This window comes from Bombyx mori, chromosome 22 (assembly GCF_030269925.1).
Source record: "Bombyx mori chromosome 22, ASM3026992v2".
Lineage (NCBI taxonomy): Eukaryota > Metazoa > Arthropoda > Insecta > Lepidoptera > Bombycidae > Bombyx > Bombyx mori.
Genome location: NC_085128.1, coordinates 16,047,552 through 16,072,249, shown reverse-complemented (window position 1 = coordinate 16,072,249; position 24,698 = coordinate 16,047,552). Strand labels below are relative to the sequence as shown.

Below are 24,698 nucleotides of genomic sequence, written 5' to 3'. Positions count from 1 at the left end.
CCACAAGCTTAAATCTGACATAGAACTGAGCCTGTATAGTTAATTATTTGTAATAAGACTATAACAGATTATAACTTGATCATTTTGATGACAAGAAGACGACGTTTATACTAGCAAATCCACGAACAATCAGAACAGATTTAGTCTCCGGGGCATTCGTGAGCTCAGTACAGCGGCAGGCCTTTGTGATTTCAAGGAAAATAAGATTGCTATTCATAAATTTTATTGTCTGCGCTAGGTATGTACTAGTGTGTTCCTTTTTAATACGTTTTTATTAGCTTCAGACGTATGTATGTATGTAACGGAATCTTTGAACATGATTTTGACCCCCTTCAAAACTTCGGATTAACTTGAAATTTGGTATACTTATTAAGGACCGATGACGATTCAATATTAAAAAGATTTTAAAAAATTGAAATTCAACTAGCAAAATGAAAAATAAATAATAGTTTAAAAAACTAACAAAATACGCTTTTGTAGAAAATCCAACTAAAAAATAGATAATAAATTTTAATAAATTTGAATTAAAAATACTGTAAGAAAAAAGATTTTATTGTAAAAAAAGCGTGGGGTGCATGGTATCAGTAGTTATAAATATTTTATGAACAGATATGAGTAGAAGGGTTATTTTGATAATATCCTGAAAAGCACCCCACGTTTTTTTACAATAAAATCATTTTTTCTTACACTATTTTTAATTCAAATTTATTAAAATTTATTTTCAATTTTTTAGTTGGTTTTTCTATAACAGCGTATTTTGTTAGTTTTTTTAAACTATTATTTATTTTGTATGTAGCGGAATCTCTGAACAACATTTTAACTGACTTCAACACTTCAGATTTATATAAAAAATTGCACAGGCACAAAGGGCCAATGACAAAACCAAAATTTTATTGCTCTACTATCGTGACTAGCGTCAACAGGTTAAAGAGCAGATGTAATCAATTGTTAATTCAATTTGCTCTTTAATTCTGTTGCTTCTAATTTTTAAAGTACAGATAGCTTGGTAGTTTTTTTTTCACAATTTTATTCCCATCATTTTATATGAAAATCAATCCTGAACTTCTGAATCCAACTCTTTTCAAATAGAAGCTGTGTAGATGTGTAGTACTTACTAGGTATGAAGGCTTTATATGATAATTTTGTGCAGACATTATCAATAGATACCTTGGTCGCTCCGAGCTAAATAGTAGCCTTTTCCTTATTGGCTAACTTAGACTTTTCCCAAACTTTTATTCTAATTCAATTGACTCATTACTTAACGTTCTGAAGTTAAACCAAATTTAAATAATTACTCAGGGATGTACTGTGCTGACCGTAGCTAATGTTTGTTGTAAAGACACAAGAAGAAATCTGTGGTTTATAAATATATATTTTAACACGCTGAAAACTAAGTTGCGTGAAAATTTTGCGAGATTGTCTACGCACTTTGACGTTGGCATTAAAAAACTCAGTACAAGAGTACTGTTGATGTATTAAATGAGAATTGAATATATATTTCTTTAATGGATTCGTTTAAATGTCTATACCTGAACGTGGAAAATTGCGAATTACACGCGAAAGTGGTTACCGTGATGCGTTAGTATTAGCTTGTCCAACGGCTAAAGTAAATTAGTAAACATAGATATTGTTGTACTCTTATCGGTTTTGGCGAGTCGTAGACAAAATTAAAAATAACTTTTACGATTAAATTTTGAGTTTTTGAAGTGAAACTTCCTTATCGGCGTTGGAAAAAAATTTACCGTCACATTTTTCGGTTACGCGTCACATTTTTCCGTTACGCGCCATCTTTTAATTAACGGCTGTATGTTCTGAAGTATGGATGCGCATTTGAGAAACCGACCTCATGTCTCAAGGTGGGTCACGGAATACATTTTGTAATTGCAATAATCCCAGGTAACCCACTTAATATCACGTGGACCGTGCTATTATTGTTATTACGTAAAATAATAGGAAGAAAAGTACCAGGGTATTATGATATCAAAGAGATGTATTATTATAACTTTACTCTGACGTACAGCCTTCTTTATTAATTAACGGCTGTATGTTCTGAAGTATGGATTCCGATTTGAGAAATTGACCTCATGTCTCCAGGTGGATTACGGAAATCATTTTGTAATTCCAATAATCTCAGGGAGCCCACTTAATAATATCACGTGGACCGTGCTATTTATTACTGTTATTACGTAAAATAATAGGAAGAAAAGTACCAGGGTATTATGATAGCAAAGAGATTTATTAATAATTAACGGCGGTATGTTCTGAAGCATGGTTTCGGATTTGAGAAATCGACCTCATGTCTCAAGGTGGGTCAAACTTCACGAACCTCAGGAACCCCATTTAACACCACGTGGACCGTGCTATTATTATTAATTTATAGGAAGAAAAGTACCAGGGTATTATGATATCAAAGAGATGTATTATTAAAATGCTGTAATAATCTTAGTAGCAAAAAGGTAAAGTGAAATAATTGTATTATTTGTATTCATGTCTATGATAATAAAATCCTTTTGTTTAAACTTTATCTAATTTAACTTTATTTAACCAATTTCTAGAAAGTTGCATGTAGATCATTTTTCGAAAAATAAGGCCATAAACAAGTTTCACTTCTTACGTGTGTACACTAGTACACGCACACATTTTTTTTTCTGTTATTGTATCGTTGCCGACTTTTAGAATATTTTAAAGTTTTCGGGGCCACTGTCGACTAAGGTGTTATTTGGTCGAAATTTGAACATTATGTTGCAGCAGTAAAACTAGTTTTAATTATCACACATCATCGGCCTATAGCAGTCCGCTGTTGGACATAAGCCACTCCATTGAACACGATCTTCGGCTTTTCTCATCCAGCTCTTGCCAGCCACTCCGCATTTCCAATTAAATATGTTCTCGTTACTCCACACATCCATCGAAACATTCACATCTCTGCATGCAATCGCCTTTCATTCGCCACTTAAGCTACTTTAGCACCTTTGTTTATACTAATTTTTTTTATTGCCGTTTTAGGCAGACGAGCATACGGTCCACCTGATGGTGAGCGGTTACTGTCGCCCATGGACTTCAGCAATGCCAGGGGCAGAGCCAAGCCGCTGCCTACCGCTAAAACTGCTACTAACAAACATAGATACTGATGTTCTAAATAAGTTCGTGTATCCAGGCAAGGTGAATTCTCTGTTCGGTCTGGCGGAGGCGATGATGCCGCTGGTTTACGGACCGCTCTACTCCCGCGTCTACATGGCGACGCTCAACGTGCTGCCAGGCGCCGTCTTCCTGCTCGGAGCCGCCATGACCGTACCGGCTGTAGCTATTTTCGGGTATGTATTTTTTTATTTTGGGACGAAGTTCCTTATGAGACGATGCGGAGGGGTACCGTAACCGGGTTAAAACGTCCGTAACGTAAAATTTTTATTAGTAACGCACATAGTGTACGACTTAGCTTTGTAATAACGTACAAATTAGTAATGCACACAGTGTACGACTTAACTTTGTAATAACGTACAAAGAATAACATATTTTTTTATCATTCATTGACCACGATCTCAGGGCGTTCGTTTGCGCAATACACTAACTTTTATGCAAGCAACCGTGAATGAAGTGTACCACAATAAGTTCGCACGTTACCAAATGACCGTGGGTTGTTGCGAAACCTCCAGTTTTTTTTTTTTTTTTTATACCTCGAATAGAACTTAAAATTAATATTTTTATAATAAGGAACTTTGTTTCTATCCGGTGTCCCACGACGCCTCACATCTTTTTTATTTATTTATTGCTTACGGTGAGTGGTTACCATCGTTCACGTCAGCAACGTCAGGGGCAGAGCTAAGACGCTGTCTACCATTTTTCCGTACTTAATACATAATAAAATATTTAACTAAGTCTTTGTACAGTAAGGAACGAAATAAGTCTGAAGACTTACCGGTTCGCCTTCCTTCCACTGCCTCGCGCTCCCTGGGCTCAGCGTCGTTTCCGGAGGTGGGACCGTCTGTCCCTTGACTGGTACACGATGAACAATTGTCGCTGGTTCTAATGGTTACGCGTGACTTGCGTTGGATAATTTTTGTTGTTTGTAATAAAGAATGTCTGCCGCGGAACGCGTGTGTTAAGTTACTATGCGACGGCGATCTCTGCCCGTAGGCTTGGAGGGGTTGCTCAGCAAGCTTCTGGTTGGCTAGTCGGCCGTCTACAGGCGAGATCGAACCTTACTGCACCTAGGTTAAGACTTGTGTTGTCTTGAAGATGTATTGCCTAATACTCGATATTAATAAAAATACAGAAACACGAAAAATCTGTTTCAGTACGAAACATGCCGCTCACCTTAAAATAATGCAATTGTTTTAACACTACTTATGAAGGAATTTAAAAACTCAGTAACTCAACCACGTATGTGTGAAAATTAAAAGTACTAATAAAAATAAAAGAAAAAACAATGAGTGACATAATAATAAAAAAAGTTAATTTATTGGAAGTGGACAAAGTTTGACTACTGCACGTTTAACAAAGGTATTACCGATTTGAACAGTTACTACGCGAGTAACATTGTCGGACCCGGGATGAAGAGCGTGTACGCGAGCCAGTCTCCAGTGTAATGGAGGAAGATTATCGTCGCGTACCACGACAATGGTGCCTTCACGTACGAGTGGTCCGCGATTGTGAAACCATTTATTGCGTTGTTGGATTTCATGTAAATACTCGCGACTCCAACGTTTCCAAAAGTGTTGAAGACACTGTTGTACCCAACGCCATCTGGTCAGTTTATTTGAAGTAGACTCCGTCAATGAGACATCTGGCAGAGCCGTTAAAGGACCTCCAATTAAAAAATGAGAAGGTGTTAAAGGTAAAGGGTCCGTAGGATCGCTACTTAACACACAGAGTGGTCGTGAATTGAGTACGGCCTCAATTTGACAAAGAAGTGTATGCATCTCATCATACGTCTGTGTTTGTGTGCCTAACACACGGTAAAAGTGATGCTTAAAACTTTTTACACCAGCTTCGAATAAGCCGCCGAAATGAGAAGCGTAAGGTGGCTGAAAATGCCAAGTTATACCTTGTTCTAAAGTTTTACTGTTTAACGTCGATTGTACATTATTATCACGTAAAAATTTATATAACTCTTGTAGGTAGTTATTACAGCCAACAAAGTTTCTCCCGCAATCGGAATAAATATCGGTACTCATACCTCTACGTGATATAAATCGTCTTAGAGTCGCCAAAAACGCGTCAGTAGATAATTCCGAAACCAACTCGAGATGCACCGCCTTAACCGACATACAAACGAAAACAGCAACATAACATTTGATTACCTTCGCGTTTCGAACTTTGTTTGCACGAACGTAAAACGGTCCAGCGAAATCAACTGCAGTCTTTAAGAATGGACGTTCGGGACGCACTCTTGAGGCGGGTAGCGGAGCCATGGCTGGCTGTAACGGAGCAGGACGTGCTCGAAAACAACGAACACAACTATGAATACGCATACGAATAATATCACGACTGGATAAGATCCAGAATCTTTGAAATAAAATGTGTTGAACAGACTGAGGTCCGGCATGCAAATATGTGATATGAGCGTTATCGATTATTAAAAAAGTTAAATGATGTTTTTTAGGTAGAATCAACTGGTGCTTAGAATCAAAATTCAAAATTGACTTGTGAAGTCGTCCTCCTACTCGTAAATTATTGTCTTTGTCAAGAAAGGGATTTAAACGTCTGAGTTTATTTGAAGGATATTTTCCCTGTGAAATATTTTTTATGTCCTCATAAAAACAAAATAATTGAACTCTGTGAATTAATTTCATTAAAGAAAACTCATACTCGGACACCGTAATAAAATCAGGATAGGATTTTTTTATTCGCTTACAATTATTGTAAAAACGAAATATTCGAGCTGTAATTCTAATGAGGTTACCTAGCGTGGAAAAGCGTGATATGTATTCCACGTCCTCCGGTTGTGTTATTACTGAATTCAGCATTACTGTTAAATTACGTCTTTCCTCCGTAGTATTAGGAATGTTTTTGTTCGTGGGCCAGTAAGACGGCTCTCGGGCAAACCACGGTGGGCCATTAAACCACATTTCATTATTTAGAAATGTTTGAGGAAGCATCCCACGAGATGCAGATGCTCCATATCTGCTGGGTTATCCTCAGATGGAACGTGACGCCAGCACCTTGCTGGAAGTCGTGAGAGTATCTCGCTCGTTCGATTAGACACGAAGGTTTTCCATTCGTGAGGTGGTGATCGAAGCCACGCTAACACAATAGAAGAATCTGACCATGCGTATATATCTTCGCAGTTCACACGATCTTTATAAATACATAGCACCCTCTCACACAGCTGAGACAATAATACCGCCGCACATAACTCTAAGCGTGGTATCGTCAAAACCGGTTTGATAGGCGCCACGCGAGTTTTTGCAATTAAAAGAAAGCATCTAACATTATGTTGTAAGTCCGTAAGACGTAGGTAAATGCTAGCAGCATATGCTTTCTCGGATGCGTCCGAAAACCCATGAATTTGGACAGCATATGTATTTGGCAAAACATAACGTGGAATTTCTAATTGCGATAAGAGTGGTAACTCATTGATAAAGGTCGACCACGCGTTTGTTATATTCACGGGCAGTGGGTCGTTCCAGCCCACTTTTGATAACCATAATAATTGTATTAAATGTTTGGCATATAAAGTGACAGGAGCGAGCCAACCCATGGGATCATAAATTTTCGCTATTTGAGATAGAATCGCACGTTTTGTTATTTTATCGGTTCCTACTTGAATAGAAAATGAAAAAACGTTAAGCTTTGGGTTCCACTGCAGACCGAGGACTTTTATTTGCATATCATTTTCCATGGAAGCGAAGGATATGTTGTCCTGCCGCTCACCGTGAAGACTTGGTGTCCGAACTGCCGCGAGTATCGCGGGCGAGTTGCTGCACCACTTTCGCAGTTCGAATCCCGCTGATTGACAAATACCAATTAATTGTTGTTGTAAAACTAAAGCACGTGACTCGTCATTTTCTCCCGTGACTACGTCATCAACAAACACTTGGTCCCTCAGGACCTCAGAGGCTAACGGGAACCGCGTCTGCTCATCGACAGCTAGTTGTCGCATCGTGCGTAATGCTAAATACGGTGAAGAACTAACGCCGAAAGTAACTGTTCGGAGTCGATAGTCGCGTACGGGTTCATTTAATGATGACCGCCATAAGATTCGTTGAAAATCGCGATCCGACTCACGTATTAAAATGTTTCGGTACATTTGTTTTATATCTGCTGTGAAAGCAATAGAATTTAATCTAAATTTTAGTAAAACATCGACTATGTCTTGGTGCAAGTTAGGACCGACTAATAAGATGTCATTCAAAGACTTTCCATTGGAAGTTTTGCAACCTGCATCAAAAACAACGCGCGTTCGAGTAGTAGTACTCGAATCTTTGACCACGCAGTGGTGCGGTATGTAATACGAATTGTCCGGAACCAGGGATGGAGTGCTTACTAACTCCATGTGGTCAAAATCATCGTATTCTTTTAAACACGTGTGATAGTCCATTTTTAACAAAGGATTACGTTCTAAACGATATTCTAATTTATTTAATCTAGCTAAAGCTATATTCCGGGATTCACCTAAGGACGGGGAATCCGGTCTAAGCGGAAGGGGGACTATGTATCGTCCGGTTTCGTCACGAGTATGTGAGCTAACAAATAACGATTCGCACAAAGTTTCATCTGGAGTGAACTCTTTCCTTTCAGGCAACGACTCCAATTCCCAAAATTTTGTTAATTCTATGTCATCGTAGGATGAGCTAAAACTTGAATGATAAACTTGTATTCCTGTAGTAACAGGGGAAGACTTGTGATTGAAAGAAAGACTACCTAACAATAGATAACCGAAGATGCTATTTATAGCTATCGGCGAACCAGGTGGTCCCGTAATCACATTGCCTAATAATATTTGGGACAGTATGTCCGCACCTAATAGCATTTCCACTGGTTGTGGAGTATGAAAATTGGGATCAGCTAATGTAATATTCTGTATATGAGGCCATTCCGTGAAAGGTAAAGAAACACTTGGCATATTTTGTAAAACAATCTTTGGTAAAATAAATGCTTCAACCGGGATCGAAGGCTGATCCCCATTACGAGAGGTAACGCAAAACGTTACGAAGCCATTCGGGTATACAGGCTTACTATCACCCACACCGAACACCGGAACGTTAGTATATTTACGCGCTAAATTTAAACGCTGCGCGCAAGCCTCTGTGATAAATGTCGCCTGACTACCACTATCTACAATACATCGAACGATGTGTTTAATACGCGTAGTCACACATACATGGATGAGCGCTGTGGCTAACAAAACTGTACCCCGAACACACGATGCAGTAGACTGTGCGTGATTCACCGCGGTCATGACGTGTTGAGCGGCTACGTCAGATTGAGATGTATCGTTGCGCGAGAGAGATGCAGAACTACTTTCTGTCATACCACTATTTAATGTAACCGAAAAACGATGAGAATCAAAATGAAGCAAAGTGTGATGTCTTTTTTGACACGAGCGACACACAAAATTGGACTTGCATTGTTTCACATCATGACCGACATTTAAACAATTAAAACAAACGTTTTTATTTTGAATGAAAGAATATCTATCACGCGGAGATAAATTTAGAAATTTGCTGCATTTATTTAACGTATGCTGAGCCTCACAACATAAACAAATATTGTTCTTCGTGTTTTTATTTGTTAAGGGAACGTCATGAATGACGCTAGCGGCAAATGAACGTCGCGTACCTAAGGTGGCTTCGCTTGACTTAGAAACAACACGCGATGCATTTTGCGGTAATGTTCGAGAACTACCCCCGTGTTCGACCATTTTAACATTTGTATTTAAACTAACCGAATTTGAGTTTGAAAATTGGCATGCAGATAACTCACGTTCTAAAAAGTTTATTAACGTGTCGATGTCTGGAATATCGCATGGTTTTATAAGAGATAACTCGAACCTCTTACGTATTGAGGGTGGTATTTTACGCAGTAGGATGTTCAATAATAAAAAACTCCATTGTTTCGTAGGTAATGGCATAACTTCCAAAGCTTTTATATTTTCTTGATATACGTTCAGTAAATTACGCAAAGTAAGAATGTTTCTTTCGGAACAAGGTTCGATATCGAGTATTTTGTCGATATGTTTCACTGCGATCACCCGTTTATTATCATACCGAGAAATTAAAATGTTCAAAGCCACAAAGTAATTGTCCTCAGTTATCGGTAGTGACTTTATTAAATTATATGGCTCATTATTTAAAGTTAATAGTAAGTAACGGAATTTCTCCGTGTTGGTGAAGGCATCACTGTCGTGCACTAACGAACGAAATAAATCATAAAACGGGGGCCACTCGGTAGGTTCCCCGTTGAAACACGGCATAGGCAAGGTGGGTAGTTTGGTTGCGCAACCACCGCTATGAGCATTGAATGAAGAATTTAAAATTGAAGGTCGACTCATGCGTCTACTCTCTTCATCCGATTTTTTCAAATTATTCATATGAGCAATTATGGCGTAGTAACAATCATTAAAATCACCACGAATTTTAAGCTGTTCATCTTTATCGAAACATTTTGATTTTATTAGAACCTTTTCAATTTTCGATTGTAATTTTGAGAACTTTCTGTGTTGAGAAGTTAGGTCTATAACACGAGATCTAAATTGCTGTTCATTAATTTGAGCAACTTGTAGTGTACGTTTGATATCGTCAAGAATTATTTCGCGTTCAAACAAATCTTGTTCGATATCCGCCATGATGGCTACGGAGCAGCGCGAGTTAATGGCGGTTATCGTGAATTTTATTACAAATTAAAAATGAATACTAACTCAAGACAACACAAGGTCACGCTAAGCAATTCGGTTCGAATGGACCAAAAAATATGTACAGTAAGGAACGAAATAAGTCTGAAGACTTACCGGTTCGCCTTCCTTCCACTGCCTCGCGCTCCCTGGGCTCAGCGTCGTTTCCGGAGGTGGGACCGTCTGTCCCTTGACTGGTACACGATGAACAATTGTCGCTGGTTCTAATGGTTACGCGTGACTTGCGTTGGATAATTTTTGTTGTTTGTAATAAAGAATGTCTGCCGCGGAACGCGTGTGTTAAGTTACTATGCGACGGCGATCTCTGCCCGTAGGCTTGGAGGGGTTGCTCAGCAAGCTTCTGGTTGGCTAGTCGGCCGTCTACAGGCGAGATCGAACCTTACTGCACCTAGGTTAAGACTTGTGTTGTCTTGAAGATGTATTGCCTAATACTCGATATTAATAAAAATACAGAAACACGAAAAATCTGTTTCAGTACGAAACAGTCTTTTTTAGCATTGGACTTCTTAACATCAAGAAACATTCGCTAGTCTTTACATATATTTAATTGGTGTAAAGTTTGGTTGTAAGGTAGAGGCCTCTATGAGCTCCGGTTTCCACTTAAAATCCTGGTAAACTTCCAGAAAATGCAAGTCTAAAACGACACCTACAATACTACTAGTTAATTTCACATACTTTTCGCTGATTCATAATATTTTTACAGCCCGCGCGCCGTGACCCTAAAATCGCGAACTATAACATGGTCAGGAACGACAGGCTCTCTGCCCGTGGTGGTGGTACCGTCATTTACTATAGAAGAGCCCTGCATTGCGTCCCGCTCGATCCTCCCGCGCTCGCTAATATCGAAGCATCAGTGTGCCGAATCTCACTGACGGGACACGCGCCGATCGTTATCGCGTCCGTTTATCTTCCACCGGATAAGATCGTTCTAAGCAGTGATATCGAGGCGCTGCTCGGTATGGGGAGCTCTGTCATTCTGGCGGGCGACCTAAATTGTAAACACATCAGGTGGAACTCACACACCACAACTCCGAATGGCAGGCGGCTTGACGCGTTAGTCGATGATCTCGCCTTCGATATCGTCGCTCCGCTAACCCCGACTCACTACCCGCTAAATATCGCGCATCGCCCGGATATACTCGACATAGCGTTATTAAAAAACGTAACTCTGCGCTTACACTCGATCGAAGTAGTTTCAGAGTTAGATTCAGACCACCGTCCCGTCGTTATGAAGCTCGGTCGCGCTCCCGATTCCGTTCCCGTCACGAGGACTGTGGTGGATTGGCACACGCTGGGCATCAGCCTGGCTGAATCTGATCCACCATCGCTCCCGTTTAACCCGGACTCTATCCCGTCTCCTCAGGATACCGCTGAAGCCATAGACATCTTAACGTCACACATCACCTCGACATTAGATAGGTCATCGAAACAAGTTGTAGCGGAGGACTTCCTTCACCGCTTCAAATTGTCCGACGATATTAGGGAACTTCTTAGAGCTAAGAACGCCTCGATACGCGCCTACGACAGGTATCCTACCGCGGAAAATCGTATTCGAATGCGTGCCCTACAACGCGACGTAAAGTCTCGCATCGCCGAAGTCCGAGATGCCAGATGGTCTGATTTCTTAGAAGGACTCGCGCCCTCCCAAAGGTCTTACTACCGCTTAGCTCGTACTCTCAAATCGGATACGGTAGTAACTATGCCCCCCCTCGTAGGCCCCTCAGGCCGACTCGCGGCGTTCGATGATGACGAAAAAGCAGAGCTGCTGGCCGATACATTGCAAACCCAGTGCACGCCCAGCACTCAATCCGTGGACCCTGTTCATGTAGAATTAGTAGACAGTGAGGTAGAACGCAGAGCCTCCTTGCCACCCTCTGATGCGTTACCACCCGTCACCCCGATGGAAGTTAAAGACTTGATCAAAGACCTACGTCCTCGCAAGGCTCCCGGTTCCGACGGTATATCCAACCGCGTTATTAAACTTCTACCCGTCCAACTCATCGTGATGTTGGCATCTATTTTCAATGCCGCTATGGCGAACTGTATCTTTCCCGCGGTGTGGAAAGAAGCGGACGTTATCGGCATACATAAACCCGGTAAACCAAAAAATGATCCGACGAGCTACCGCCCGATTAGCCTCCTCATGTCTCTAGGCAAACTGTATGAGCGTCTGCTCTACAAACGCCTCAGAGACTTCGTCTCATCCAAGGGCATTCTTATCGATGAACAATTCGGATTCCGTACAAATCACTCATGCGTTCAACAGGTGCACCGCCTCACGGAGCACATTCTTGTGGGGCTTAATCGACCAAAACCGTTATACACGGGAGCTCTCTTCTTCGACGTCGCAAAAGCGTTCGACAAAGTCTGGCACAATGGTTTGATTTTCAAACTATTCAACATGGGCGTGCCGGATAGTCTCGTGCTCATCATACGGGACTTCTTGTCGAACCGCTCTTTTCGATATCGAGTCGAGGGAACCCGCTCCTCCCCACGACCTCTCACAGCTGGAGTCCCGCAAGGCTCTGTCCTCTCACCCCTCCTATTTAGCTTATTCGTCAACGATATTCCCCGGTCGCCGCCGACCCATTTAGCTTTATTCGCCGACGACACGACTGTTTACTATTCTAGTAGAAATAAGTCCCTAATCGCGAAGAAGCTTCAGAGCGCAGCCCTAGCCCTAGGACAGTGGTTCCGAAAATGGCGCATAGACATCAACCCAGCGAAAAGTACTGCGGTGCTATTTCAGAGGGGAAGCTCCACACGGATTTCCTCCCGGATTAGGAGGAGGAATCTCACACCCCCGATTACTCTCTTTAGACAACCCATACCCTGGGCCAGGAAGGTCAAGTACCTGGGCGTTACCCTGGATGCATCGATGACATTCCGCCCGCATATAAAATCAGTCCGTGACCGTGCCGCGTTTATTCTCGGTAGACTCTACCCCATGATCTGTAAGCGGAGTAAAATGTCCCTTCGGAACAAGGTGACACTTTACAAAACTTGCATAAGGCCCGTCATGACTTACGCGAGTGTGGTGTTCGCTCACGCGGCCCGCACACACATAGACACCCTCCAATCCCTACAATCCCGCTTTTGCAGGTTAGCTGTCGGGGCTCCGTGGTTCGTGAGGAACGTTGACCTACACGACGACCTGGGCCTCGAATCAATTCGGAAATACATGAAGTCAGCGTCGGAACGATACTTCGATAAGGCTATGCGTCATGATAATCGCCTTATCGTTGCCGCCGCTGACTACTCCCCGAATCCTGATCATGCAGGAGCCAGTCACCGTCGACGCCCTAGACACGTCCTTACGGATCTATCAGATCCAATAACCTTTGCATTAGATGCCTTCAGCTCTAATACTAGGGGCAGGCTTAGGGACCCCGGTAACCGTACTCGTCGAACTCGACAAAGAGGTCGACGTGCAACCTAACCCATGCATCAGCCCGCTGAGTTTCTCGCCGGATCTTCTCAGCGGGTCGCGATTCCGATCCGGTAGTAGATTCATTCGCGAAACAATTGCTCTTGAGTTGTTAGGTCTCCTTCGGAGGCGCTCGGGCAGTTGTTAGCAAATCCCACCCCTCTTGGCTGAGCCTTTGCTCGCCCACCTGTCCTGGTGAAACTGGAAAGGCCTTCGGGCCACCAGTAAACTTTCAATCATAAAAAAAAAAAAAAAAAAAAAAAAAAAAAAAAAAAAAAAAAAAAAAAAAAAAAAAAAAAAAAAAAAAAAAAAAAAAAAAAAATTTTTATCTAAAGAGTACGTGTTATTATTATGAAATAGCTTATGTACATGTTAAGCCGTACGTAATAAAACAAAATAATTGCTCGTACCTAATATTTACCTCAGTACAGCCGGTGGCAACGTTCTTAAAATAATTTCGATTTTTTTTTTGTTAATGGTATACAATTCAAAATAAATTTTAGTCTTGTGAATTGTACGAAGAGGATTCGCCATGCTTAGTTTGGCCGTTTTCCGAACGAGAAAATCTCATACTTATTAATTAAGTAGGGAAATAAAAAGGCAAAGGATAGTTCACTTTTAAATAGTTAATATTGTTGTCGTACGATCTGATGGAATTCTCAAAATAAATTAAATCACGTACTATTAAAAATACATTATTAACGTTAATGTATTTTCTTAATTGCTTTAAATTTTGGAGACGATTTTCGTGTTAACGATTTTTTTAACTTAACCAATCTATTAACTAGGCTCCATAAGTACGTAGTCTCGTTTGCTTTCATAGTAAGTAATATGTTCACTGCTGTCTCCGCTATCGTTCCAGATGGATGTACTTCGAGCACCAGCTCGACAACAAACAAGTCGAAGAAATTGACGATGTCAATAAAGACGTTTAGTTATATAACCGGACTATTCAGCATTTATAATTGTGAATGTGCAGTGTGTTTAGAGTGTGACTCAAATAAAGTAATAAAATATTTATTGGATTTTTATTGGTGACTGTACACGTCTAGATCATCTTTGTTTGACGGTTATTTAAATTGAATATCGGCCGTGGCGAGTTTATTTTCGATTTCTCCGAGTGTGTTTGTGGACGCATTACAGCGATATGGCAACATAAGTGTGTTTGCTCACACAAATTCGAACAATAGCGCGCCAGCGGAGTCCCAGAGGCGGCGGCGGCTCAACCGGTAATTCAATATCGAGCGTTTCTGTTAGTGATGCGTACATCGCTCTGACAATTCGATGGGACTTCAAAATCAATTCTACACAATATAACAGAATAAAAAAAAATTGTGTTACAAACAAAATATGGAAAAGGCAGCGAGAATCGAGACCGCAATAAAAAACGATAATATGAGTTCGCAAAAGGAAGATTCGCCTTTAAGGACTGAATCTAAAATAGAGATACAACGAATGAATTTCATGGAGAAAATTAGATATGTAAAGTCAAACATAACTGTGGAGCCGGTGTTGGCATTCTTTGTGATGCCGAGTGTATTAGGAACACTTGCCATTCAAAATCTAAATTTAGACAAAGCTTGTCGAGTCAACTTAGACTTTGGCGACGATGCATGCACTGCGTTGCGCCTGAGAAAACGAGCGAACTACACCTACGAAGAAGACGAGGTCCAAAAACTAATAGCCTCGGTGCAAGCTTGGAAGAGCGTGATCCACATGGCGGTGCCAACGCTGCTGATTCTGTTTATAGGAGCGTGGAGCGACAAGACCGGAAAGCGGAAAATTTGCATGTTGATGCCGATCCTTGGGGAATTCGTGACGTGCCTTTTGAACATAATGAACACGTACCTCTTCTACCAAGTCCCGGTGGAGTGGACCGTGTTTATGGAAGTCATTTTGACCTCATGCTCGGGCGGATGGCACACGATGTTCCTTGGCACGTACAGTTATTTGGGTGATATAACTTCGAAGGAAACAAGAACTTTTCGTCTAGGGATCTTGAGCTTGTGCAGTACCGTTGGCTTTCCGATCGGCATGGGGCTTAGCGGCGTGCTGCTGAAGATTCTCGGCTACTACGGAGTCTTCGTGATATCTGCGAGCTTGCAGTTACTCAATTTTTGTTACGTATTGTTTTTTATCGAGGACCACACTTGGCTCGCGGATACAGAGAAGGTACCTACGTGATTTTATTTATTGCTTATTTAGGAACATTTTTTTTTTCCTTGTCAGTTCGAACCGTGTTGACACCGGTCACATATGTAACGGCATACCTTGTGTGACTTACCTCTTAGTTTCAGTAGTGGTAAATGATGAACACGGTTTCAAATCTTTAGAAAGTAATAAACAAGTAAATTTCATTGTGTTCGATAGTGCTCAGTTCTTTCTTTTCTTCGAGGACTCTTGTCGGAGTGTTTGCATTTGTGGCGATGGCGTTTTATATACGGTGGTTATCCATTTTCTATTTTCGGACATTAAATCTCACGATGGCTATATAAATAAAAAACATCCAAGTGATCTTATTACCCATAAGAGTCTTCAGGATAGTACTGATGTGAATTGCAGCAGGTAGCGGCTTGGCTGTACCCCTGGAGCCCCTGGCTGTCCTTGTCGGCAGCACCATAGACGAGAGACCCATTCCAAGCTTAGATCTGATCCAGTCCGTCGATATGAGTTATCCAAAGTGACAGTTTATCACAATGACTTTCCTGTATCGTATTAACGTTATTATTTGTGAAGAACGAGTAATCAACAAATAATACAAGTATAACATTATATGGGTCTTGTGTACCTATGTCCTCGTCGTCGTGCCCTAAGGGATAAGACGTCCGGTGCATTCGTATCTAGCGATGCACCGGTGTTCGAATCCCGCTGGCAAGTACCAAGTGTTTCAATGAAATACGTACTTAACAAATGTTCACGATTGACTTCCACGGTGAAGGAATAACATCGTGTAGTAAAAATAAAACCCGCAAAATTGTAATTTGCGTAATTACAATAGTGGTAGGACCTCCTGCGAGTCCGCACGGGTAGGTACCACGACCCCGCTTCTTTCTGCTGTGAAGCAGTAATGCGTTTCGGTTTGAAGGATGGGGCAGCCGTTGTAACTATACTGAGACCTTAGAACTTATTTATACCTCAAGGTGGATGGCGCATTGACGTTGTAGATGTCTATGGGCTCCGCTAACCACTTAACACCTTGGGTGGGCTTTAACCTCGTCCACCCATCTAAGCAATAAAAAAAAGACTAGTATACCGACCTAAAACTTAAAGTTGTATTTTGATATCAGTAAAATAACAAAATCATTCTATTGTCCTTCATGTGTAGGCGATATATTTCAAGAAAATCCGTTTATATGACCGTGTATGTCAACCCGTAGAGATAATTTTTAGTTATCAATTTTCTAACGATATAACTGAGATACGCATTAAAAGGCAAATTACAATGCAAAATTGCTTGCTAAATAAAACATTAAGCAAACCAAATGGTTTACACAACAAGTTTCCAATTGAGGTTCAATACGATAATCATAGTATGTAATTTTTTAAACAGGTCTTTTTATTTACAAACTTCGGAATCTTTTATTTACAAACGGATCGTTGGGAACCTCTGGGTCTGCGGAGGGACTTCGGTTCCCTCTGTATGTTCCATGGGGAGTGCTCTGAGGAATTGTTCGAGATGATACCGGCATCTCGTTTTTACCATCGCACCGCCCGCCACCGGAGTAGAGTTCATCCATACTACCTGGAGCCACTGCGGTCATCCACAGTGCGTTTCCAGGGGTCTTTTTTGCCACGTACCATCCGGCTATGGAATGAGCTCCCCTCCATGGTGTTGCCCGAGCGCTACGACATGTACTCCTTCAAACGAGGCTTGTGGAGAGTATTAAGCGGTAGGCAGCGGCTTGGCTCTGCCCCTGGCATTGCTGAAGTTCATGGGCGTAACCACTCAACATCAGGTGGGCGGTATGCTCGTCAGCCTACAAGGGCAATAAAAAAAAAAAACTATTCTCATTCTGTAATTCATTTGTTTTAAAACATTTTAACTTTCAATATAGTCATCATACATTTAATATTTTTTAGTCAAATTATACTTTATTAGTAAGAAATCCTTACTAGGATATTTTCCGAAGGCATACGGAATACTTTTTTTATTTTTGATGGGTGACGAGCTCACAGCCCACCTGGTTTTATGTGGTTACAGCAGCCAAGATACATCTATGACGTAAATGCCGCCACCCACCTTGAGATATCAGTTCTAAGGTCTCAGTATAGTTACTACTACTCAGACTATTATTAAGACGTCTAAGGTTTAATTCATGAGTCACAACGACTTGATGGGTTGTTGACATTGTCATCAACCATGTTAACGGCGGCACCCACATCCCAACATTTGTTTTATCGTTTAGTACAATAATAAGGCTTCATTATGGTCGATTCGATTCCTATTTGAAGCTCTGTAGTGGGACGTATTTTAAGCTTACACAAGGATGTACCAATATCCAAGGTTCGTCTGGTTGAAGAGTATCCATCGTTATAAGATACTATTGAGACTTAGACTGGGCTGGGTGCCGTTTTTACGTTATGATGTGTTTAGGGTTAATCTTAATTCAGATGGACTGTAGGCTCGTCTTGCCATCTAGAGCAAAAACAAATATAGCACAGATTGCGTCCGCCAGCGGTATGGCATGATAGTCAAGTGAACAAATGCTGATATGTTTTTTATTTTTTTATTGCCTAAGTAGGGAAACGAGCATACGGCCCATCTGAAGGTAAGTGGTTACCGTCGCTCATGGACGTCGCAATACCAGGGGCAAAGTCAAGCCGCTGCCTACCACTAAGCACTTTATTACTACTTCCATTTATAATTCCCGCAATTCCCGCATTCGATTGTGCTATTAGACAATACATAACATGAAATATTGTTGGATTATATTTTTAGTAAATATAAGAGAGGACGGTTTGCGTGGTATGTGATGCGTAGAGAGAAGAAGCATGTGACTAGGAGATGTATGGAAATGGTAGTGCAAGTAAGTAGAGGGGAAGAGATCGACCGAAGAAGACATGGATGGAATGTGTGAATGACGATATGAGAGAGAGAGGAGTGACTGTTGAGATTACGGCTGATAGAAGAAAATGGAAGAGAAAAATTAGCTATGCCGATTCCACCTAGTGGCATAAAGTAGAGAAAAAAGATATTTTTAGTTACAAAACTTGCAAAATGAGCAGTCACTGTAAAATTGAGCAAACATAAAACGCGTAGCTATATTGGTCTGAAAAAACAAAAATCCCGTGCTACCAGATGAAGCGCGGCATGAATTTAAGCGTCGTCCCCCAGCGAAAAACATGAAATCGGCTCCTGCGTGACCGTGTTAAAAACGAAAGCGGTCTTTAATCAAAATTATTTGCAGGTCAAAAAAACAGGATGTGGCGGTTTCCTGGTGGAATTTTTCGACTTTCGAAGCTTCCGAGAAACATTGGAGATTACTTTCAAGAAGGGGAAAAATAATAGGAGACTAAGAATGTGTTTAATATTGATAGTCGTTTGCTTGAACTTCGGACCAATGTGGGGTATGTAGATGTTAGAATGTTTATTGGTAGACGACTTCTTCATGGACATAATAATATGTTCGACAAGAATAGACATAGTCCGTACCATAGATATGATAACACCAGTAATGGTGTTGTTATTTGTGATAAGCTACACAGACAGCGTTTCATTACGAAATCGCTACATAAAAATTGCAAAGCCAATAAATCATTTCTCGTTGATAGCGCTGTATGTGTTATAGGATAAAGAGATCAGGTAGTAGAAACACAGGAACAGGCTCTTTGCAAGCTTTATGGTTTTCAACAGTGCCGGATTCAGCAAGCGCGGGGCCCGTAGCAAATTATTTCAAAGAGCCCTTGATCTACTATGGGTTCTTAAGTATAAAGTGGTAAAAAAACAAATCAATAGTCTATACGTTTATTTGCCATGTATAGGTTACAATTTTATAAATATCCTACACATCCACACTGTGTCAGGAAGAGTGCTTGCATACGTCAGACTTTTTGTAGAGCTGATTATCAGGCTGATTGAAATCTTACACGTTTATACAAACAACTTTTTCTTAATAGGTCACTCAAAAAATTAAGCTCGGGCAGAGATGAGTGGGTTTAGATATGCGGGGCCCGCGTTCGCGCGGGGCCCGTAGTAATTGCTACTCTTGCTACATGGTTAATCCGGCATTGGTTTTCAAAATTATGGATATTAGAATCACAAAAGACCTTATGTCTTTTGTTCGAGTTCGGACAAGTTCACCCAGAACGAAATGTCAAATACCCCTCAAACGGCGTAGCCGGAATTTGAACGGATCCCGGCGTCAGGGTGACTAACCTCTGATGTGGATATCATTGAGGATCGTGACCCGAAGATACTGGTAATTAAAGGAATATTGTTTGACAAGCATTGGAGTAAATATTGATAATGTTTTGTTTATGTCTGTTTATATTTAGTTTTCTTTGATGTATCAAAACACTATTACACTAACATAAGCATGAAACATAAACTTCTATTTTATCAACAATCGTGTTCCGTAAGGTTACTTAATCTTAATTAATTCGAAGTTATTGTTTCTATTGCTATCTTTCACATGGCGTATAGTGATTAAACTAAACATTTCAATAACATTTTCATTTTAGGTGAATTAGGCATAACTTACATCTTTACTCGTTACCAATTCAACTGGGATGAAGTGACTTACAGCATTTTCAACACTTACAGCTTGGTCACCCACTCATTAGGTAAGTTCATAACAAAAAAACTTCTGATAATTAAGTTAAAGTTGAATATCGAATTCGCGGTTTTGCATTGATATGATATTGGGTCTTCTTCATGATGTGTGATAGTTACATATCGCAAATACTGTGCGATAACGTCACCCATGCAAATTATATAATTTTTCAGGAGAAACATTCTAAAATTCAACATATTATTATAATATATAGTTCTGCTAGACTAATGAATTAAAAACGATAATATTTAAACTACAACTTTAGATTTCATCAGTAAAAGCAAACATCTCACTGATATAACTAATAAGAAATGTATTTTCTCATACTCAGTTCAGTTTTAACAAAAATTGCTTAAGTGACTTTATAGCATCGTATGTGCGATATGTGAGCTATGTGATATGTGTAGGAAATTGGTAAGACAATAGAAACAAGATCCCGTTCTTTGACGTTCTCGAGTTTTACTTCCTATAGCGGGATTTCAAGATAGGCTATGTATCATAGTCCATGGTGTGGTGCACTTCATATATTGTATACTAGCGACCCGCCCTCGCTTCGCTTCGGAAACTGTAATTTATTATTGATTTCTCCACTATTTAATGGATGTTATTATACATATAAACCTTCCTTTTCAATCACTCTATCTATTGAAAAAAACCGCATCAAAATTCGTTGCGTAGTTTTAAAGATTTAAGCATACATAGGGACAGACAGATATAGGGACAGAGAAAGAGACTTTGTTTTATACTGCATAAATGCAACCCTTGAATGCCATCCATAATAATATCCGGTAGATAACATTTTCATGTAACGAACGTCAACTGTATCTTGAAAGCTCTTGACCGAAGTTCGCGAGAACAAACAAGCCGAAAGCTAATAAGCTGCCGTCAAAGCCACTGCTCATGTTTGACGCAACAACACGGCCGCCGGAGGCTGTTTCAATCTGTACTGTTTTGATTTGCATTTATATTAGTTTAATCGTGTTTCAATTATAATCGATAGAAAATTAAAATATCTCGACTGTCTCATATATACAAAAAAAAAACAATAAAGATTTGCCGTAATTAACGATAATAATCGAATATTTCGTGTTTCTTCCTCCATCCTTTCTTCCTTGTTTTCGCCCGGTAAGGCTGGATCACTAATCAAAGAATAAGTTTTAGTCGAGGATAGAATAGAAGTTAATTTCACTCTAAGTATTAATTGTCAATTAGAGATGACGTCACTACGATAGAAACAAATTTTTGAAGAAAACGCAAGAATATTTTTGATATTAAACTGAAAAAAAAAGTTACGCAAGAGACTACTTCTAAAAAGCTTAGTATAATTGGGAGTGAATTGAATTACACAATAAGAACACTTCCTCGTTTGGATTACTTCTACTTTCTCTATTCTGTCAATTTTCTTGGAGTAGTTAGAAGCATACCTGTAATATCTGATGGTAGACGGAAAGATTGGTGTAATATCAAATTGCATTCTTTATACCCAACCGAAAAAGATATATCTACTTCTTCTAGAATCTAATTTAACTTAACTTTGGATGTTGTTTAAGGTACGCTGTTAAGTATAGGCATTATCAGCAAGAAATGGAAGGCGGACGATGCTGTTTTGGGGATCATTTCAACTAGCAGCAAGATTTGTGGAGCACTGGTGTTGGCTTTTGCAAGGAATGGTTTTGAAGCATATTTTGGTATGAATTTTATTATAACCTCATTTTCCCATTTTTTAACAACGCCGACGTACCACTGTGAGGTTCTCGTGGATCGCTGCACGTTAACCACTGATTAACATACATGGCTTATTACTAAAACTGCCTAGTAAGTTAATCGGGGCGGGGTATCATTCCCCTACACCACTAATGAGGTTATTAGGAATGAAGTTACGGGTGGTGGGTTGTATTAAACTTCTATGGGTATCTACCATTAACTTGTCTATTTTTACGATTAACAATGTGTTCCAAAGGTGGCGTAGATCCATTACAACCGGCCTTATGTTCTCGAGTCGCACCAATCCCATATTTGGCGTTCGGTTCAAAATAATAAAGTTAACCTGAAAATTATTTACAGCGCCACTTGTGGAGATTTTAAATGGTACCTCAACTATTGCCTTACGGTCAATCGCATCGAAGTTGGTTTCACATCAAGAACTAGGTGATTCTTTTTTGTTTATTTGATATTTTTGTTCTGTTGGAACTATTTCAACAAAATCTGCTGTATGGTTTATAGGAGCCTATGGCAAAAGGGGAGTATTATCAAAATGGCGATAACGTTAAAGAAAAAAAAAACTTCTTTTCCTGTTATAAACAAAAACAGTGGTCATTTAGTTTTCATTGGCTATTAGTACATTTTATACTTTATGTAGAAAAGAAGCTTTGGTATCTATTGTGGTGAGTTCGCATAGATTACCTAATATCCTATATACTGCTACCGCAAAGCAATAATACATTCCACTTTGGTTTGATCGGTAGGAAACTGCTTACGAACTCCTAAACTTCAGCGGTTTATTAGTGGAGTCCACACCACGAATTTCACCACCCGCTTTGCGACATTTTGTCGAAGTTTTTTTGATTGGGTTTGACACCGAAACATGTAATAGGTTCTTAGCAGGATAGCCGTTGTATGCTGACAAAGCACGCTTCCACCAGTAGCTACGCATATAACGACTCAATATCTTATGTTCGATTAAGGAATTTGGTTTTATGGCGCGGAATTTTAATCCACATAAAGAACTCAGTTTGAAATCGCTGTTTTTTCAGGTAAATTGTTCTCACTCTTCGGGCTAGCGGAGACGACGATGCCATTAATATTTGCGCCTTTATACACCAAGGTGTATGTGTCCACCCTTCATGTGTTGCCAGGAGCCGTTTTTCTACTTAGTGTTCTTTTTACGATACCAGCATTAGCTATTTTCGGGTAAGTTCCACAAATATACCTTGAACCAATAGAAATTGTTCTTCTGCGTATCTTAAATTTTACCTAAGTATCTTTTTACATGTATGTAAACAGTTTTTGATTATTTTAATTTGATGTTACCAAGTAATCTGGGATTTTCTTGGTAGAACTAATTTTAAAGTGCTTTATCGTGGCGTTGATAAAAACCTATTTAAGGTGGAATTGTTTTAATAATTTCTTTCCCCGCAGATACTTTTACCACCAGCACCGGAAAGAAAAAAAAGAGAAAAGACTAAACTTGAACAGTTTTCCTGTCACAGGAGAAGAGTGCAAGAAGAGCATAGCTGAGAAGGCAAAAAATATCAATATCGTTTGATGTAGAGACTATAGAAGCTACAAATCTTTTTGTTCCAGTCCATCAATAAGCCTAGGCATAGTTTGACTTCGAATTTCGTTTCAAAAACTCGTCGTAATGAAAACTGAAATGCTTTAAAGTTTAGCTGATTTTCATAAACGCAATAAAGGTTAATTTTTATTTCTTCAAATAAAAGTTATCGAGTATAGGCCTTTATAATTGAAATATATGAATAAGGTTTATTTGATCATTGTATTTTTTAATTCATTATGTATTATCGAGCTGCCTGTTAATACTGTGCCTTTATAGCTCATGTTGTTACCCGTCTTAAATTAAAGCGTTATCCACGTTATATTTAGATTTGGCTGACGGTTTCTGTATTGACTTGTCGTCATTATTTCTCGTAAACATTTTCGGATTGGCAAACTAGAACAGGTTTTTGGCCCAATATATAAGAAGCCCAGATTTTTTGTATCGGCTCTGCCAACTAATTGTTTCTAACAAATACTTACCTAACCATTATTGAAGTCTTACGTGCTGAAATAATAATTAACATAAGGTAATAAGACTGTACGCAGTAGTGGCGGCCGTAGGCAGATGCTACCATCGTTTCTAGTTCTGTTGCGAAGTAGTCGTATATGACACGTGTGGGACAATGTTTATATTGCTTACAATGGAAGACAATATATAAAAAAAGACATACAAAAAAATCTCGCGGAAGATTAAATTTAATAAGGCAAGCTAATCTAGCCACAGACATCTGTCTGTGCTGTAGTAGAATAAATCCTGCATACTATTTACTGGTTCATAATTCATACCCAGATTCTCTCAATCTTCAGGCTTTTTTTACAATATTATAAATCGCATTTGCTTCCATTGTTTTTGTTGTCACTTTTTTTTTTCAAAGTATCATTAAGGATAGCGTTAAATGACATTAGTTAGGTAAATACTACGAGTAAATGTCCTTTTATCAATCAATGATTTCCGTGTCAGGAATTAAATTCAATGTTTGTAGATTTAAGTTTTAACACGGCCGCACACACGAAGAATTTTAATTAGATTTTCGCATCGGCAGCTCCGTGATTCCTAACTTAAACAAAAATGTAATTAGGAATTTTCATTAAATCGAATTTCTACTGATATCATTTGTAATGTTGGCAGATCCATGTACTTCAAATGTTTCGAAACTATTCTGAATTCTCTCATAGAGAAACCTAATATGTGTTTAAACGTGTCATGTGCGCCGTGTTTATAAGAAAGACTTGTTTTGCACTTTGATGATATTTTTATTTTGAAAATTAATACATTGTAATTAAAACTAAATCTCTAGTTCTTAGTGGTTTTCTTTCCTTTTGGTATAATGTTGGGCTATTTCGTAGGTAAGAATGGATACAACCATCT

At 39.6% G+C, this 24,698-nt stretch overlaps 2 protein-coding genes across 2 annotated transcripts in view; both read left to right on the top strand.

Moving 5' to 3' along the window:
• The window catches only part of LOC101742596 (proton-coupled folate transporter), a 29,925-nt gene extending 15,627 nt beyond the window's left edge, over positions 1 to 14,298 (top strand). The window contains exons 6-7 of the mRNA XM_038018959.2: positions 3,158 to 3,314; positions 14,143 to 14,298. Coding sequence (XP_037874887.1) covers positions 3,158 to 3,314; positions 14,143 to 14,215 — 230 coding nt within the window. The 3' untranslated portion in view covers positions 14,216 to 14,298. The remainder of the gene's footprint in view (positions 1 to 3,157; positions 3,315 to 14,142) is intronic.
• An 80-nt stretch (positions 14,299 to 14,378) lies between these two features.
• Positions 14,379 to 24,629, top strand: LOC101736519 (proton-coupled folate transporter). Its single transcript, XM_012689131.4, has 7 exons — positions 14,379 to 15,452; positions 18,689 to 18,848; positions 19,962 to 20,063; positions 21,604 to 21,741; positions 22,118 to 22,201; positions 22,807 to 22,963; positions 23,192 to 24,629. The coding sequence occupies exons 1-7, from the start codon at positions 14,631 to 14,633 to the stop codon at positions 23,316 to 23,318; spliced, it is 1,590 nt and encodes a 529-aa protein (XP_012544585.1). The 5' UTR covers positions 14,379 to 14,630; the 3' UTR covers positions 23,319 to 24,629.
• Positions 24,630 to 24,698: the final 69 nt, after the last annotated feature.